This window comes from Semicossyphus pulcher, unplaced genomic scaffold (assembly GCF_022749685.1).
Source record: "Semicossyphus pulcher isolate SPU_LCO1_2020_fin unplaced genomic scaffold, fSemPul1.0.p SCAF_1, whole genome shotgun sequence".
Taxonomy (NCBI): Eukaryota; Metazoa; Chordata; class Actinopteri; order Labriformes; family Labridae; genus Semicossyphus; species Semicossyphus pulcher.
In genome coordinates this window covers 28188846-28204386 of record NW_027211603.1, presented here as the reverse complement: position 1 = coordinate 28204386, position 15541 = coordinate 28188846, and the positions used below count along the sequence as shown (strand labels likewise).

The window sequence follows — 15541 nt, the reverse complement described above, 5'->3', positions numbered from 1 at the left end:
GGGGGAACAGCCCTCGAAATGTGTCTATTGTAAATAACAGCGTTTGTAAATGTTCAAGGCAAGGTGGAGCTGCACAATAGGGACAGTTTTCTGAAACTGTTTTTCTGTATTAAAATAATACCTTAAAATTCACATTAACTTAATTGAGCAGATAAAAATTGATGAATATGTTTAAATGCTTTTTTTAATTCAAACCACAGGCCAAGTAAAAGATTGATTTCCTTGTTTTTTTGTATCTCTTATCGTCATGGTGAAATCCAGTTAGCAGAGGACATCTCGTCATTTTTCCTCTTTCCTGTCTTGCCTCCCTCCCTTTGTCTGGCTCTGCCTTTCTCCCTCTGTCAATTCACATTAATTGCATTTTATTGACATGACAGGAATGAAACCTATGTGGCCAACACTGTAGAGCATATCGACCGTCATCCTGTATTCTAGACTTTACTCTACAACTGTCCCCCTCTTTCTGTCTCTGTTTCTGTACCAGCTGTGGCTGCAGCTTAGAATAGCGATGTATCTAAAGTGTTACGTTACATTTAACTTCCCTTACGTGGAGGGTACATATCTCTAACACTTGATATGAATTGGTCTGTCATGCGGGTGAGTGGTGGCTCTGCCTGGACTAAAGATAGCAAATTCCATAGTCTCAAGGCTTTTTTACCTTTTATGTCCCTGGCCATGCATTAAAAATAAAACAAACGTGCCCCCGCGTACAGCAGGGTCCTGACAATGTGCTGCCCCGACGTACGAACATATAAACTAAACAGCCAGGGGCTGCCCGACATAAAGTAAACTCCTCGCATGTGCAGTCCAGACACTTGTCTCTGCTGTGAGTGTCTCTCTGTGCAGAGTTAATGACGGGTTCTGGCTGTTCTGGATTCACACTTTATAAAAATCAAGCTATGTTCTTAAATCGGCAAATATAAATACCTTAGAGATTAAAACATTATTATTATTTACGCTCTCTTTTTGGTTGTAGACTTTGTTGTTCATCTCATAAAACAAAAGATGTTGCACTAAAACATTAAACAGTTTAAAAAGTCTCAGAATAACACAGTTTCACGGTATTTGTTATCACTTAATTATTATTAATATCTTCTCTAACAATGGCTCTTAAAGGAATGAAAACAGGAGGGTTTTTTGGTTGAGCAAACACAAAATATAATGTACTATTACGGTAGAATTCAATACCATAGATGATAGATAACAATGGTTTTATACCATACCACCTGTACAAACAATATTCTTTATTTTTAATACCATATTGACCATAAAAGAACATGTAACATGCCCAAAAAAACTCCAACTCCTGAATGAAGGAATTGGAAGTGTAAATAACAAGCAGAACTTTAGGTAGCTTGAAATATCATAAATAATTTTGTTTGCCAACAAATAATCATCTTCTTGGCCTGTTTAAAGCTCCTGTGAGGAGTTGTTCACCGGTTATGAAACAGACTGAAATTAATTGTGACGGCTCTATACAACCCACAAAACCAAACCAGACCATCAGCGACAAGACTGATTATTTCTATAGAGTTATTTTAATGCCTGAAACTGCTGTTGGGGGGGTAGGTGTCAGAGGAAGTCATTAACTGCACGCTGCCTTTGTTTACATTTTCCAGGGCAAAAATTTAAAGTGAAAGATACATGTGACTGTTAAAGAAGCAGGATGAGATTTGTTGTTATAAACAGATAAGACGTACGGCTTTGTCCACAGGGGGCGCCAAAATCGACACAAACCCAAAGTTCCTCACACGAGCTTTAAAGTTCAGAAAGTGTTGAGATTTATACACTGCTGTGCCTTGTAGAGCCAGACCGATATATACCTATATACATTATTATCGGGCCGATATAGACCAATCACAGATAAATTGGTATCAGATATGAAAACAATGCTTCTGGGGATTCAGAAATAATGTAAAATCAAGTAGTTTCCTCAAAGAGAGCGCGCCAACTCCATACATTAACACACTCCCTGCACTATCCGCAGCACATGTAGCCTCACAGCTGAGCAGACTGTGGACCACACTGTGACGGGTTGGCAATGTATAATATTGTTCCACATTCCCTAATAAAGATATACCTTTTAGAAAGCAGCCTAATAAATAGGAAATGCACGCGCGGCCATGGTTGGATCTAATCTGGTGTGTAGACATGCTGGTGGAGGAAGAGGAAGGTGTGGGTGTGTGGCTGGCTGGCTGGCTGGCTGGGGTGCGAGTGCTCTGAAAGGACTCAGACACTGCCAAGAGGCCAGGGGCTGTTTGTTTTGGCTGACACCTTCCTTACAGCAGTAATCCAGTCTTTCTCCAGCTGGCTAGCTACTACCTCCCCCTCCTTTTTTCACCCATCTTTCCCTCCTAACACTCTCTCTTTATGCCTTTTCTTTTCTGTCTCACACTGATTATTCATCCCTGTTCTTGTTCCTGCGTCAGAATCTCAGTCTGAAAAGTCAAACTTTCAAATGATCACCAGAATTAAAGCATCCACAGACCATGCTTTGGTGTGGTGTTTCCTCTTCTCCCTCTCTTTCCCCCTCTCTTTCTTCACTGTATGGTGGTGAAACCTCACACCAGCCAATGCTCATTCAGTAAAAAATTCATTTCCTGTGTGTTGTCCGCTGGAAGGCTGTCGCTCCGTCACTTAATTATTTAAAAAATGCCCATCATGCGAAGCCAGCGATGTAATTTACCACTACTGGCGTCAGGGGCAACCGATTGATTTATCATAGAGGCCCTTTAATGTGAACAGCTGTTTCCTACTAAAAATAGGTCAGGGGTCAGATCAAATGACCTTGTTCCCTTTTTTTGTTCCCCACGCTGAGATAGAAAGCGGGTTTGATGTGAGGTGGGAAATGTCAGTGTTTGATTCAGATGGACAGTCTGTCTCTGGCTCTCACAGTTGGATCTGTTTAAAGCACGGAGCCAGTATCGGTGATTATTAGCACACACTGGTCTGATCAATGTCAGCCGCTGAAATCATAGCTTTCCCTTTACTTTCTATTTAAATTAGTTTGCAGGACGTGTTTTCAGGATATAAAGGTCTACATTATATGCACAAACTATAAAATATATAACACAAAACTCTACTAAAGCATCGCCCCTGAAAAGCCTGTATTTGTCAAACTTTGTTCTCCTCCGTCTGACTCTGTCTGTGTCTCTTACCAAGTGAAGTCTAGCCGTTTGCTGACCAGCCGTGTGGCTCTTGTGTTCACTGTGGAAGTTGGAGGAAGGACTTAGGGAGTGGTTCAGGGGCCCTCAGCCGTGGCACTTCCCACCAGAGCGACCCCTGACCCCTGGTGCCATTAATCACTAGGCTCCTGATGGCTCTGTCCCTGGGGGAAAATCAGTCCGGGGCAAAGGATGATGGGAGGTGAAGCCTGCAGCCAATTACAGATTGGCTCAGAGCGGCCAAGTGGACAAATCGGGGCTTTACAGAGAGATGAAATACCCAATGGTTGCCTGTCTGAGGCCGGCCAGGAAGTGGTCTCGTGTCATTGCCGACCATGATGTCTCGCTAAAGGAAAATAAGCAATAAAACAATTGAAACAGCAGAGTGGAGTGCACATTAAGAGGACTGTGAGGCTGAGGAGTTGTGCTGCTGTGATCAAAAGCGATGTTTTGGACCGGTCTAATTAAGCCTGTTAGAGCTAAATGTCTCCAGGGTTGGAAACGGAGCAGATGTTGGACACCAAAGGCAGGCGGCACGTTGATTCACGCAAATTAGGGAACTCTCTGGCTAACAGCCGAAGTGTTGCTAATGTGATTTTGGTCATTTACGGTTTTATCAAAGGTGCTTTCCCAGTGCGTTCGTACGGGGTCGGGGCATGCTGAAATGTGAAACCTGCCTGATGTCAGTGTTGACTAATTAATGCTGTTGCAGGTTTCAAAACCACCTCTGCTTCACTTAAGATATATACATAGCTATTTGGTTTACTCCCATACACACACACTCCACACAGAGTCTTTCCCTCTGAAATACGCTCTGTCTGTTTTAGCTGACCTTGTGGGTGATGTGCTCTGAAAATAGTTCTTGTAAATACATTAAACGTGATCTGATTCGACAGCAGCTATTGATAAAGGGCTGAATAAAAGTGTAGGCGTGAATTAAAGCCTAACTAACTGCTGGCCTGTCACTATGGGGGCCAGCGCTGTTGTGTCTCATTTGTTGTGCTCTCATTGTTCACGTCCGGGCCAGTATGAAAACATGGCTTCCTGCTGACCTGCAGTTTAATTCACACATCAATAACCCCTGGCTGATCTCTGACCCCTTTAGTTGTACTAATTGTTTGATGCAGGATTGATGTCCAGCGCTGCATTAAATAACTGACGAGGCTGGCAGCAAAGCATTCCTGCTGCTTTGATCCGCAGCGTTTTCTGGAAATGTTGCTGCTGCACAGAGACCAAGAGGAAGGTCTGCTATTTGCATTTAGTTTACGAAGGCAGCACAGACATGGGGAAAACAAATTTGCAATCAACCAAACAACAGGACCCTTTTAACATTCCATTAAATAAGTGGTTGTAGTTTAATTAGCTACACATTTATACACTACTGTTAGCTATTGCAACCTGTTTTTAAAAAGGTATATAAATGCATGTTTGTATAAAAATAAACAATAACATGCTTCTGAAGGGATTACAGCTAATTCAACTTATTGGATAACTAAATGGGAGTACAGACGTGACATTAAATACTTAATCATTGTTCCTTTCCCGTCCTCACGCTCTCCACAAAGCTAATCCAAATTAACTGTAAAGGAAGCCGGCATCTTGGCGAGGGCCCCCTTGTTTTGCTATTTTGTTAATTGGCTCTGGAGATAACATGGCCGTTTTCCCAGAACAGCATTTTCTGCAGCTTTAACAAGCTGTACAAAATTAAGCACATACAGCAGACAGAGGAGCTCAGGCTCCGTTCATTTTACGGGGTGAGAGGAGGAGTTACAGGTCGGTTACGAGGATTGTTTCTGTTCCAAGTTATTTTTCTTTCATATGCACCAGTACCACCTAATACAATCTAATACAGTACTCTCATATTCTGTTGGTCCGATTCGAGATTCTAAACTTGACAATAATAGAGTTTTAGCAGTGAGTTTCCAATAGTTTGCATTAGATTTGACCCTAATAGACTTGTTTAACTTTACATATTATATTCATGTATTTCTGCTAAAGCCAGCTGGTCTTTGTTAGAATGCATAGACAAAGCAATAGGCTCTTACTGCCTTTATTATTCAACCCCTCACTGAAATCCTTTTGTTGCAATATTTGCATGCAAAACAAGAAAACTGTGTTGGCAAACAACAATTGTTCAATGTCGCAGCCCCAGCGGCTCTCCCACCCCCCGCGTATAGACACACTGCTCAATAAGGACGTGTATATAAGCAGGTTACAACCATCTCCCACCCTAACCAAACACAGGTCCCACCTTCCTCGTCTATAAATCTGTTAAATTCCTGGATAAACCAAAGAGTGATTGTTATTAAACACAGAGAACAGTAGAGAAATCTTTGGCTCCTCACATTACAGCCCTTATTAAGTAGTGAGCTTAACGGGTCAGAGCCATAACGGCCTGACTCCGCTGCTGCCACACCTTCCTGATCTCAGCTCTTATACAGGTCCATGTGTCACTGAGGCCCCTTGCACATGGCTTTAAGACATGTTGCTAACTTAAGAAAATGAATCAGGGCTAATCTTCATGGCCTGATCACACTGCTATTTTACAGAGTCATTAATGAGTCTGATTCCAGGTTAAGAGCAGCCTGTGGAGGGGCTGAGGGATTGCCCGGCATTAGCTGTGAGGGCAAATCTGTGCGGCTCCCCTGCGCCGGGCCCGGGAGCACTAACAGCAGAGGGGTGTGGATTTACTCGGTACAATCCTCTAAATGAGCTTCATTATACTGGCCTATCCAGGAGCCCCCCGCCCACCGCCTCCCATGGATTAACAGGTCGTCACAATCCCCAGTCCCCTCCTCCCGCTCCATGCTTACACTGTTGCACATTGCACTTTTTGATTCTGTTGCATACTGCAAACCCCCCCCCCCTCCTCCACCTCCTCCCTCCCCCTCCTCCCCACGCGCTTCCTGCAAGCTCCACTGCAGATAAGCTGTTGACAAGATTAATGCATCTGTATCAAAAGTCTAGAGCCGCTTTGCTTTGTGTTGTTTGCGAATCCCCTTTTCCAGGTCAAGCCAGATTGCCTTAACTGGGCTAATATGTTTTCAAGCCAAATTTAACAGGCGTGCCGGCAACAGGCCTGTCACCTTTGTCCTATCAGAATCCTGACAGCTCCTAGATCAGTGCGTTCACAGAATCATCCTGGGTGTTTCAGCGTTGATTGGAGGATAAATTAATGCAAAACAAAGACTTTGTCATTTTTACTGTAGCAGCTTTAAATGTTTCTGTGTAAGGTGCTAACTTATCTTAGCAGGGATGCACAAACTGTCAGCAATATGGCCTCCATTCCAGTTGGGATCGTCCATGTTTTAAGTGCATGCACATGTGAAACACAAGTGCACTTTGAAATAAAACTCATCCACTATAAAGCATCCATCATGCATCACCGAGCTAATCCAACTCACAGATATGATTTGCACTGTATTGATTAATTTGATGTTGCTTCCTCTCCTCCACAGGAACCCCAGTCAATCGCATCCCCATCATGGCCAAGCAGGTCCTGGATCTGTACATGCTGTACAAGCTGGTGACGGAGAAGGGCGGCCTGGTGGAGGTTATCAACAAGAAGATCTGGAGAGAAATCACAAAGGGACTGAACCTGCCCACCTCCATCACCAGTGCAGCTTTCACTCTGCGCACACAGTAAGTCTTTGTGTACCTGTGTCACAAAACAACCAGCAGAATCCAGTCCCCTGGCTGGAGGAGCTTTAAATTCCCAGTCTCTCTAATGTTAGTCTTACTAAACTCTGATTTAATTAACTGGAAGCAAATAAAGAATTTAAAGTTTGCCACTTCTCGGCTGAAACAAGCCCCTTCTTTATGCCATAAATACTGGGTGTGTGTGTGTTTGTGTAGTAGTAGTATGAGAGTATGTTGACGTGTGTGTGTCGGTATGAGTGCGGATGTCAATATTAACCCTTGCCTCCGTGTTTACACACATGCAAGTTTGTTTCCTCCACTGGGCCACCTTCCCTCTTCACATCCAATCCCTCCGTCCATTACATCACACATAGAGCCTATTGATTCCCATAGATTTATTGATGTGATTTGGGTCAGAGTTCACAATGACTAAGGTGGGGTTTGACGGACAGGCTCGACCGAAGCTCTCTGGCTCTCTTGATGGAAATCCTCCAGTAGGTGTAACACCTCTCTACCCTGTCCACTCGCAGCGTGCCCTAATGAACCTTTATGTATTTTTAATGTTGCTGGGCTGTTGTGTTGCATTTCTCCGCTGGCTCTATCTAATGGACGCTCCCCTTAGCTTCGTATTGATCCCCGCTGCTGCTATTCCTCCATTATGTAGTCAGCATGCACAATACTGTATGTTCATTTTACCTTATGAAAGACATACCAGAGCTGTGACTGTGCGTACTTGTAAAGCCCTTGTTATGCAAGTAGCATTGCTGAACATGTTTTTGCCCCGATTAAGTCCACAATTTCTCCTTAAATGATGTATGGTAACTTTTAAGAGGGTTACTGTCAGATTTCTGGAGTAACCTGAGATTGTAGATGTGGTGTAAACAGTAGTTTCTATATTCAGGGTGAGGGGTTGGAATAAAAACACAGTTAACACATCTGCAGTTCTCCTGGACAAACCTGATTTTTGTGACATGTGTATGCATGTAACCAGGTGTCAAACAGGGTTTCACATATGTGAATCTGCATGAAGGGCTTCAGGTCGCACTGCACAAGATTTTTCTTCATGGTGTTGTTTTCTTATTTTACTAAAATAAACGCAAATACTGATTAAAACTGAAACTAACACTTCACATTTGAAGCAAATCAGTTTGCGCAGCTCAAAGGAAGACGCTTTCCATACTTTGCACCTAAAGAAAGACTTTGATCTCTTACAACAAAATTCACCTTCAATCAAAATGCCCTAAATATAAAATGAATTACATCCAGGTAACAGCATCTAATGTCACTGATTAACTTATAATCAGTACAGTCTCTACAGTAAGGTTGGTGAGAAATGGAGTTACATATTGGCCGTCTGTAAAAACAGGTTTCACAGCTGCATCACGTGTAAACACACTCTCTGCTTTAGTCCCTTAACTGTGTTTTCTTCCATTAACCAGACATTTTCCATTAACGTGTGCATTTTTAATACCATCACTGTTTAACTGCTGTCTGCTCTGTAACTGCTAAAAAGCTGTAGTAAATTACAGTGAATAGTTAAAAATGATACCGTTTTTAAAAAAGTTAAACCAACTCAAAGTGGTTGTTAATATTTATTTGCTGTTATTAAAGCTGGGCTTGCTCACTGAAAATGAAATACTTGCCATGTGGATGTTCCTGTGGGGATCTGATGTACTGCTTTGTGTGTGTTTTCCTCTTAAGGTACATGAAATACCTGTACCCATACGAGTGCGAGAGGAAAGGCCTCAGCTCCCCGGGCGAGCTTCAGGCTGCCATCGACAGTAACCGCCGCGAGGGCCGTCGTCCCAGCTACAGCAGCAGCCTCTTCCGCTTCTCTCCCTCTCCCAGCACGGCTCCCCACATCCTCTCACCTCCCAAGATGCACCTTTCAGCTCTGGGGGCAGGGGCTGCAGGAGCCCTCAACGGCCTGCATGCCTCACCAGGACCCTCTCTGAAGAAAGGTAGGAAATGTACGAGCGAGAACCAGACATAGAGACTTCTGATGATGTAAAAAACCCTTTTAATCAGTAATCATAGTTGTGCAAACGTCAGCTGTACATATCGCGCACACAGCGTAAAAGGAGGCTAATCTCTATTCCATATAAAAGTATGCAGGGGTTTCCCTTTAAACAAGCCGGCCTGCAAGTAAACAGGCTCTTAATGTGTGCGACCATGAAGGGTGAAGACGGGTGTAGCTGGGACAAAAACACATAAAGTCAACCCTTCTCTGGATTGATGAAGGTTATATTAAACTGGGTAAATGTTTACCACAAAGAATGTGGCCTCTTTATACTGGGTGGATTGAACTGGAGTGTTCCAGTTACACGTGTGCTGAGACTCTCAAGTATTTATAGGGAAATACTGCCCTCTGTCGCATTTTAGAAGAACTGCAATTAGTCTTCATATATGCAAATCATACAGGTTAAATGCACTCACAGATAAGCTCCTTTTTACATGATTTAAGGACTATTTGTTTTATGATTAGCTAAATTAGAAAGCATTTAAAAGACGTCATATTATATTCTTTTATCAGAGCACCTTTTTCTGCTGATTGTGTGTAAAAATAGCTTCTCCCAACAAGTTCCCGCTCCTTCCCTTTCCCGCCAGCACCGTGCTTTTGTTCTTTTAAGTGTTTTTGTATGACTGTGTGAGGGTGTGAAAGCCTGCGTGTGTGTCTGGTCCGTCCAGGTGTTTTAGGAGTCCACGTTTAGCCTCGGGCTGCTGAGAGCCCTCACCTTTACTACTGATTAATAACACGGTTCCCACGCTGGGGGGGCACTTTATGAACTTTGAAGCCTTTCGTCCACATCAGTGGGATCCTGTCGATAACTGTCATTACGCCTCTGTCTTATCTGATGTCACTTTGACGTGGCTGGAATGTGACTCTGCTGAGGACCTCGACAGTATTCATGGTCTGACTTTACCTGTGTGATGTGCAGTGTCTTACCTGTCATTGTCTCTATGTGGTCGTGTAGGATGACACGTGGTTTGACCGACTCAGGCACTATTGATGTGTAACTGCTTTGCATACCCGAAACCAGCTCAGATTTGGTTTTATTTAAATCAGTGACAAAGTGGGAAGAAAAGGGAACCAGTAATGGTCTGTGAAGGAGTTTCACAGAGGTCAACTGGATTATTTAAAATGGTTTCATTTCACCAGAGTAAAGAGTGAAACACTTGTTAGAGAGTGTGAACAGAAACTTGGAAAGTTCATTCTGTGTTGGTGGTTTCTGTTCTCTATTACAGCTCAAATAATCAATCAGAGCAGATCTAGGTCGTACCCTTTTTTATATTATTTAGAGAGAGACCCAACATGAATCCACCATGAGCAGTACTTAGCAACATTTGGCATCAGTGGCAGAAAAACTTTCTTTACAGCTGAAAAGTGGGATAGAGGGAGAACTACTTAATTTATAGTTTTAAAGAGTAAATATATGGAACTTGTGTTTGGAGTAAATTTCAGTAAATCTTAACTTTTCTTCTGCTAAAAATATTTTCCAGAGGTCTGCATGTTTTGTAAATTTGCAATTTCAATATTGAAATTTGTTTTCGTTCAAAGTTTATTTAAAGTAATAATCCATTTAAATAAATGTCTGTTAAGTCTCTATCTATCACTGAATAAGCTAACACAATGGTGATTGAGCCTATGGCCCACTGATGAAAGCCTTTGCATTTGCAGTATTACAGACTGGGTGTCTGTGGCGACTTTCACAGAATAAATCACAAGCGGCGCCCAGTTAGTGAAGCATTTTCCATCAGCCAGCAGTGGTTGGTCTGCCAGAGAGGGTAGGCGGAGCTAAGCGGCTGCTTTTCCGCTCTCTGCAAGTGTTGCGAGTAAACAGTAATCTACTATGGCTGAACAAACAAAGAAAAGATGGATGACTACAGATACAACTTCAAAAATAAGTGAAAATCCAAAGAAAAAGAAACAAATTTGACGCTCAGATGAAAACAAACAGTCTAAAAAGGAAAGCGACCGTCAGCCAGGAAAATCAAGAGTTACAACCGGAGCCAACCGTGGACGTCACACATGCAACACTGCCTGGAAGTGTGCTCCCGCAATTACCGCTTATCACCATAGGTGCCGCCAAAGAGAATGAAACTGAGAACTTCGAGATTACCACTTTAAGAAGCACTTTTTTGTCATATTGGTTTGAAATATTCGTTACATCCAGACAATAATCATGAATTTAAAGGCTAAGACAAACAAAAAACTGGTCTGTAATAAATTTGTCCAGTAATTTCATTTCAAACAAAAAAAAAATCTATTCCACATCTTACATGCCTGCATACCTGCAAGCACTCCGCTTTTGCGCTCATTGCAGATGAGCAGAATCCTACACCATTCAAAACTGTGGAGCTAGTTGCACCAAAATAGATGCATTTGGCTTTTACATTGATGATCCTCTCCCTGATGCTCTCTCGTGGACTCATCCTGCTCCAGTAGTGAGGAGACAGTCAGTGTTTGTCATGTTTGTGTGTGTGGGAGAAGCTGCCTTAACATTCTTTGATTTGGAAACTTTTAAAATCTTGCTAAATGTTTCAACTGTATCTACTAAAAATGATCCAATTCTCCCCTAATCCTCTGCTTCCCTCTCTTCCAGATGATCTGACCCCCTCCATCATGGCGGGCAGACCCTCCATGGCCCTGGCCCTGGGTCAGCAGCAGGTTGCTGGTTTGGCCAGAGCCGCCACGCTGGAGCAGCTGAGAGAAAAGCTGGAGACCGGAGTAGGAGAGGGGCCGGAGAGGAAGATGGCCCGCCTGGCAGAGGAGCAGCAGCGTCTGATGCAGCAGGCTTTCCAGCACAACCTGCTGGCCATGGCTTCCCAAATGCCCATGAACCTGCGCCTGGGAGCCCCCACCATCACCACCAGAGGTCAGTGCTGCCAAGTTTCTCAAGTGCTGTTAAAGAGAGAGTGGAAATGATGCAAATTCAGTGTGTGTACTTTACAAGATGTGCCACATGAACCGCATGAACCAACATCTGACTTCCTGTGTTTTTAAGTCAGTTACATGTCCGGAGAAAATAATATGTCACAAGAATACTACTACTACTACTACTAATACTACTACTAAATAATCCTTTACACACTGTTGTTTGTGCTTCCTCAGAAGAGAAGCAGCAGGACATGTCTCTGAGCATCTCCACCAATGGGAATGCCAGCATCACTGTCTCAGTGGAGGTCAATGGCACAATCTACTCAGGTTTGTAACGGAGAGGGGTTATTCAGTCCTACACATCATATATTAACATATGTCACTTTCTCACCTGTGATTTCTGTCTCAGGTTATTTCGGTCATTTTGGTACCTAAACATGAAACCTTTACCCCTGTAGTCATAAAGGCACCATGGTAATGATGTCTCCTGTTGCCCCGCAGGAACCCTGTTTGCCCAGAAGTCTGGAGGGGCCCCGGGGCCCGCTGTGTCGGCTGCTGCTGCCTCAGCCTCTCCTGCTGGAACCAGCTCTAGCTTTGGCTTCTCTGGACCCCTGGCTCAGACCCTCAGCCCCTCGTCCTCCTCCTCCTCCAAGGGTCCCAGCTCGGCTGAGCCCCCCAGCGGGTCTCCCTAACTCGGCTGCCCTCTGTACCTGCTCCTCAGGCCTCTCTTCCACCGGGAGGCCCAGCAAAGAAAATACAGTACAATGAGAAACCGATAAGAATAACGAACTGTTGCACAACAAATACCTCATCAACCCTGTCAACCTCTTGGCTGTCCAATCATGAACACAGAGCCCGAGAATATTATACGACAACACGTGCCCAAACGCACAGCTATGCATTTTATTAAACACACAAACACACACACACGTACACTACAAACACACACACAGTTACACATAGACACAAGCGACACACACACACACACACTTGCTAATCAACATGCTAAACACAATCAGCTCAGCCAAAACCCACTGACAGGTGTAGTCACAACTGAACTTGAAAAGTTTTATCTTAGGACATTTTGTTTGTTTGTTGCCATTTTGTTGTCTTTTTGATTTTGTGTTTTAGAATGATTTTATTTTTAGTTTTTCTCTTTTTACATACCTCAAATCAAGTAACCTGCAGTGGTGTCTTTACCTCAGGAGCTGTAGTATATTTAACCTGAATCAACTTTATTTTTGTATTCTTTTTGACCTAGTTGCAATCAGGGGAAGTCGGGTAACTCTCACCAGTGGAACCTCATGTACAGAGCTCCCACCTAGTAGTGACTCGGGCCGCTCAGGTTTCTCTTACACGCAGTAAACTCTTACTGAACTCAGAGTGGCGAGTGATCAGGCGCTGTAGATCAGCACATTAAATACCTGATTTCACAACTACGCCCTCAGTTCAGATTATGTGAAGTCCATTAAAGCGATAGGACGGTTAACGATGTACAAAACCTCCTGATATGGACGTGATTTCACCAAACTCATTAGCAATGCACGGGATGGAATTTAACTTATTGCTGGTCCGCACAAGCTGTCCATTAACATGTAGCGCACAAAGGAGGTAGTGCAGAATCACATCAGTCTGACTGCGTCATCGTCGATAGACAGTTCTCATACAGGCCTCTCTGCTCCGGGGGGCGTCTCTCTCTCTCAGGAAACAATGTGACGACTGCAAGGAATCACTGTTAATTTAAAGGATTAAAAAGGAGTCATACCTGAAGAATGCACAAGTCTACATGACTGTTCAAGAGTACCTCATCAGGCTCTCCCAAAGAGGAGAGCGACACTACATACCTCATACGGCTGCAAAGCCATCGAGACTTGACGCCCCGGCCCGCGGTGGAACTCCTCCCCTAACTGGAACTGAACCTGAACGCACCGACTCAGTGCTGCTGGGTTTAAGGGGACAAACAGAACGAGGACGGGCTTGTTCTCTCTCTCCTCCCATATTTACTTGTAGATCGTGTTTTATGCTTGCTTCCGTTTTTCTTTTTCTTTCTTTTTTTTTTTTTTCTCAAGTTGTTGTCTGAGAAGAGTGATATATATATCTGCATTTTTTTCAGGGAAGAGGAAAAGAATAGTCCTCACTGACACGTGTAGATTTGTAGGGTTGTTGACAGGTTTCAAGGTCGCAGGAGTCAAAAAAAAAATAACGACCATGTTAACCTTACATTACCGAAAACTTACATCGCAGCTAACACGTCTTCTTTCACGGCAGTGGCGAAATGATATGCATGTGTACAATCATGTGACCAGTGATTCAACACCTTAATCTTCTGGTTATTGCACAGCTAGATACCAAAGACTAGCCAGGTCGCTCCTCTTGATTGATCCCTCGTACAATCCTGCACACACCTGCTGTGGCGCACAGCGAGGCAGTTCTTCTACGGACTGCGAAAATGTAACGTCATTCAATCTGGTTTTGAGTTTTTCCCTAAAGCAAAAGAGAATATTTGTAGGTGAGGTAAAGTCCCCTTGTTTTGCTTTTAAAGGCATGACTTCATTATTGAAAAGTAAAGAGGAAAAAAGTAGGTTGAAATTGGATTTAAGGACTAAAAATGTGATGTTTTACCTAAAAGATGTTTAATTCTTGTTATCCAGAGAAGCAGCCCAGATACTGAGCTGTCTCTCTAATTGAATCTTGTACACTTAAGGCCACTTATAATTTTAATACAACACCCAGTGTGAACAGAGGCCTACAAGTCTGGCCTCTTTAGTAAGAACACCCACTTCCTGATAATCTGGAAGCAGACAGATTATCCCGCAAATTGTAAGGTATCTTTTTCCCTTTAAAGTACATTTTTAGCATTTTTGAAATACCACAAAGGTTAAAAAAGACTTTTCTAGCTTTATGTGTGTTGAATGTGAGGCATTTTAAGTGTTTAGAGACCTCTCAAAGCCCAGTGTTATCTCCGGTGGGCAGCCTTGACGCTTTTATTAGACTGTATTTTAGCCATTCTGTGTCAGGTTTTTAAAGTGCAGATCACAGCTGAGGGTTCGAGGACTTTGAGGACGGCGCCGCGAGTTCTTTTGGATAAACCCTTCACAATCCTGTATGACACATAACTGTATTTTATAAAGGTGAGAACTGTAGATGCTGCCTTAAAGTAGTTGCTGGTGAGATCCGGCCAGTGCAGGTTTCACTACTCCGCTGGCTGGGAAAAAAAGTCTTCAAGTTTAATCCTTTGGAGAGTAATCACATTTATTTTGGTGAGCAATTCAATCAGACGTTAGACATCAGTTGTTATTAATGCTGTTAACAGCTGAGTTTTGCTATTTATTTGTTTTTTCTTTTTTTTCCTGGTGGACCTTGTTTTTAGTGACGGAGGAGCTTTATCATTTAGGCTGTGTTACTAAAACATTTGTTGTTTCTAAGTCCAAGCTTTCTGTTTCATCTGCTTAGTCTAAGCAATGACTGTTTGATAGTGTAGCTTCACTGCCTTTGTATTTGTGTGTGTGTTTGTGTGAGTGTGTGTGTGCAAGCAGGTTCAGTACATACAGTGCGAGTTGCAGGTAACGCACCTACAGTTCATAGACTTGTATTACAATTAAGATGCTGCAGGTGGCGCCAAACATCATGTCCATTACATCGAAGTACGAGGACGTTCTTGGTCAAACAATCAAACATTTATAAACCTTTACTTTGATGGGGTATGTTCTCTCCGGCATTAGCCTCCCATTATGTTCACTGGCAACTGCCCATTACACCCACAGCCGTCTTCTGCTGTTAAAGGACACTTTGTTGCTCAGAGATCAGAGAGAGGAAGTGAATTACCAGCCCGCAAAGTTTTCCGATCGCTGGATCCCTG

At 43.2% G+C, this 15541-nt stretch overlaps 1 protein-coding gene across 1 annotated transcript in view; it reads left to right on the top strand.

Annotated features, from left to right (window-relative positions):
- LOC138593447 (AT-rich interactive domain-containing protein 3B-like) overlaps nt 1-13034 on the top strand; it is a 53263-nt gene extending 40229 nt beyond the window's left edge. The window contains exons 5-9 of the mRNA XM_069664460.1: nt 6623-6806; nt 8505-8764; nt 11396-11680; nt 11920-12009; nt 12184-13034. Of these exons, the coding sequence (XP_069520561.1) occupies nt 6623-6806; nt 8505-8764; nt 11396-11680; nt 11920-12009; nt 12184-12374 (1010 nt within the window). The 3' untranslated portion in view covers nt 12375-13034. The remainder of the gene's footprint in view (nt 1-6622; nt 6807-8504; nt 8765-11395; nt 11681-11919; nt 12010-12183) is intronic.
- Nucleotides 13035-15541: the final 2507 nt, after the last annotated feature.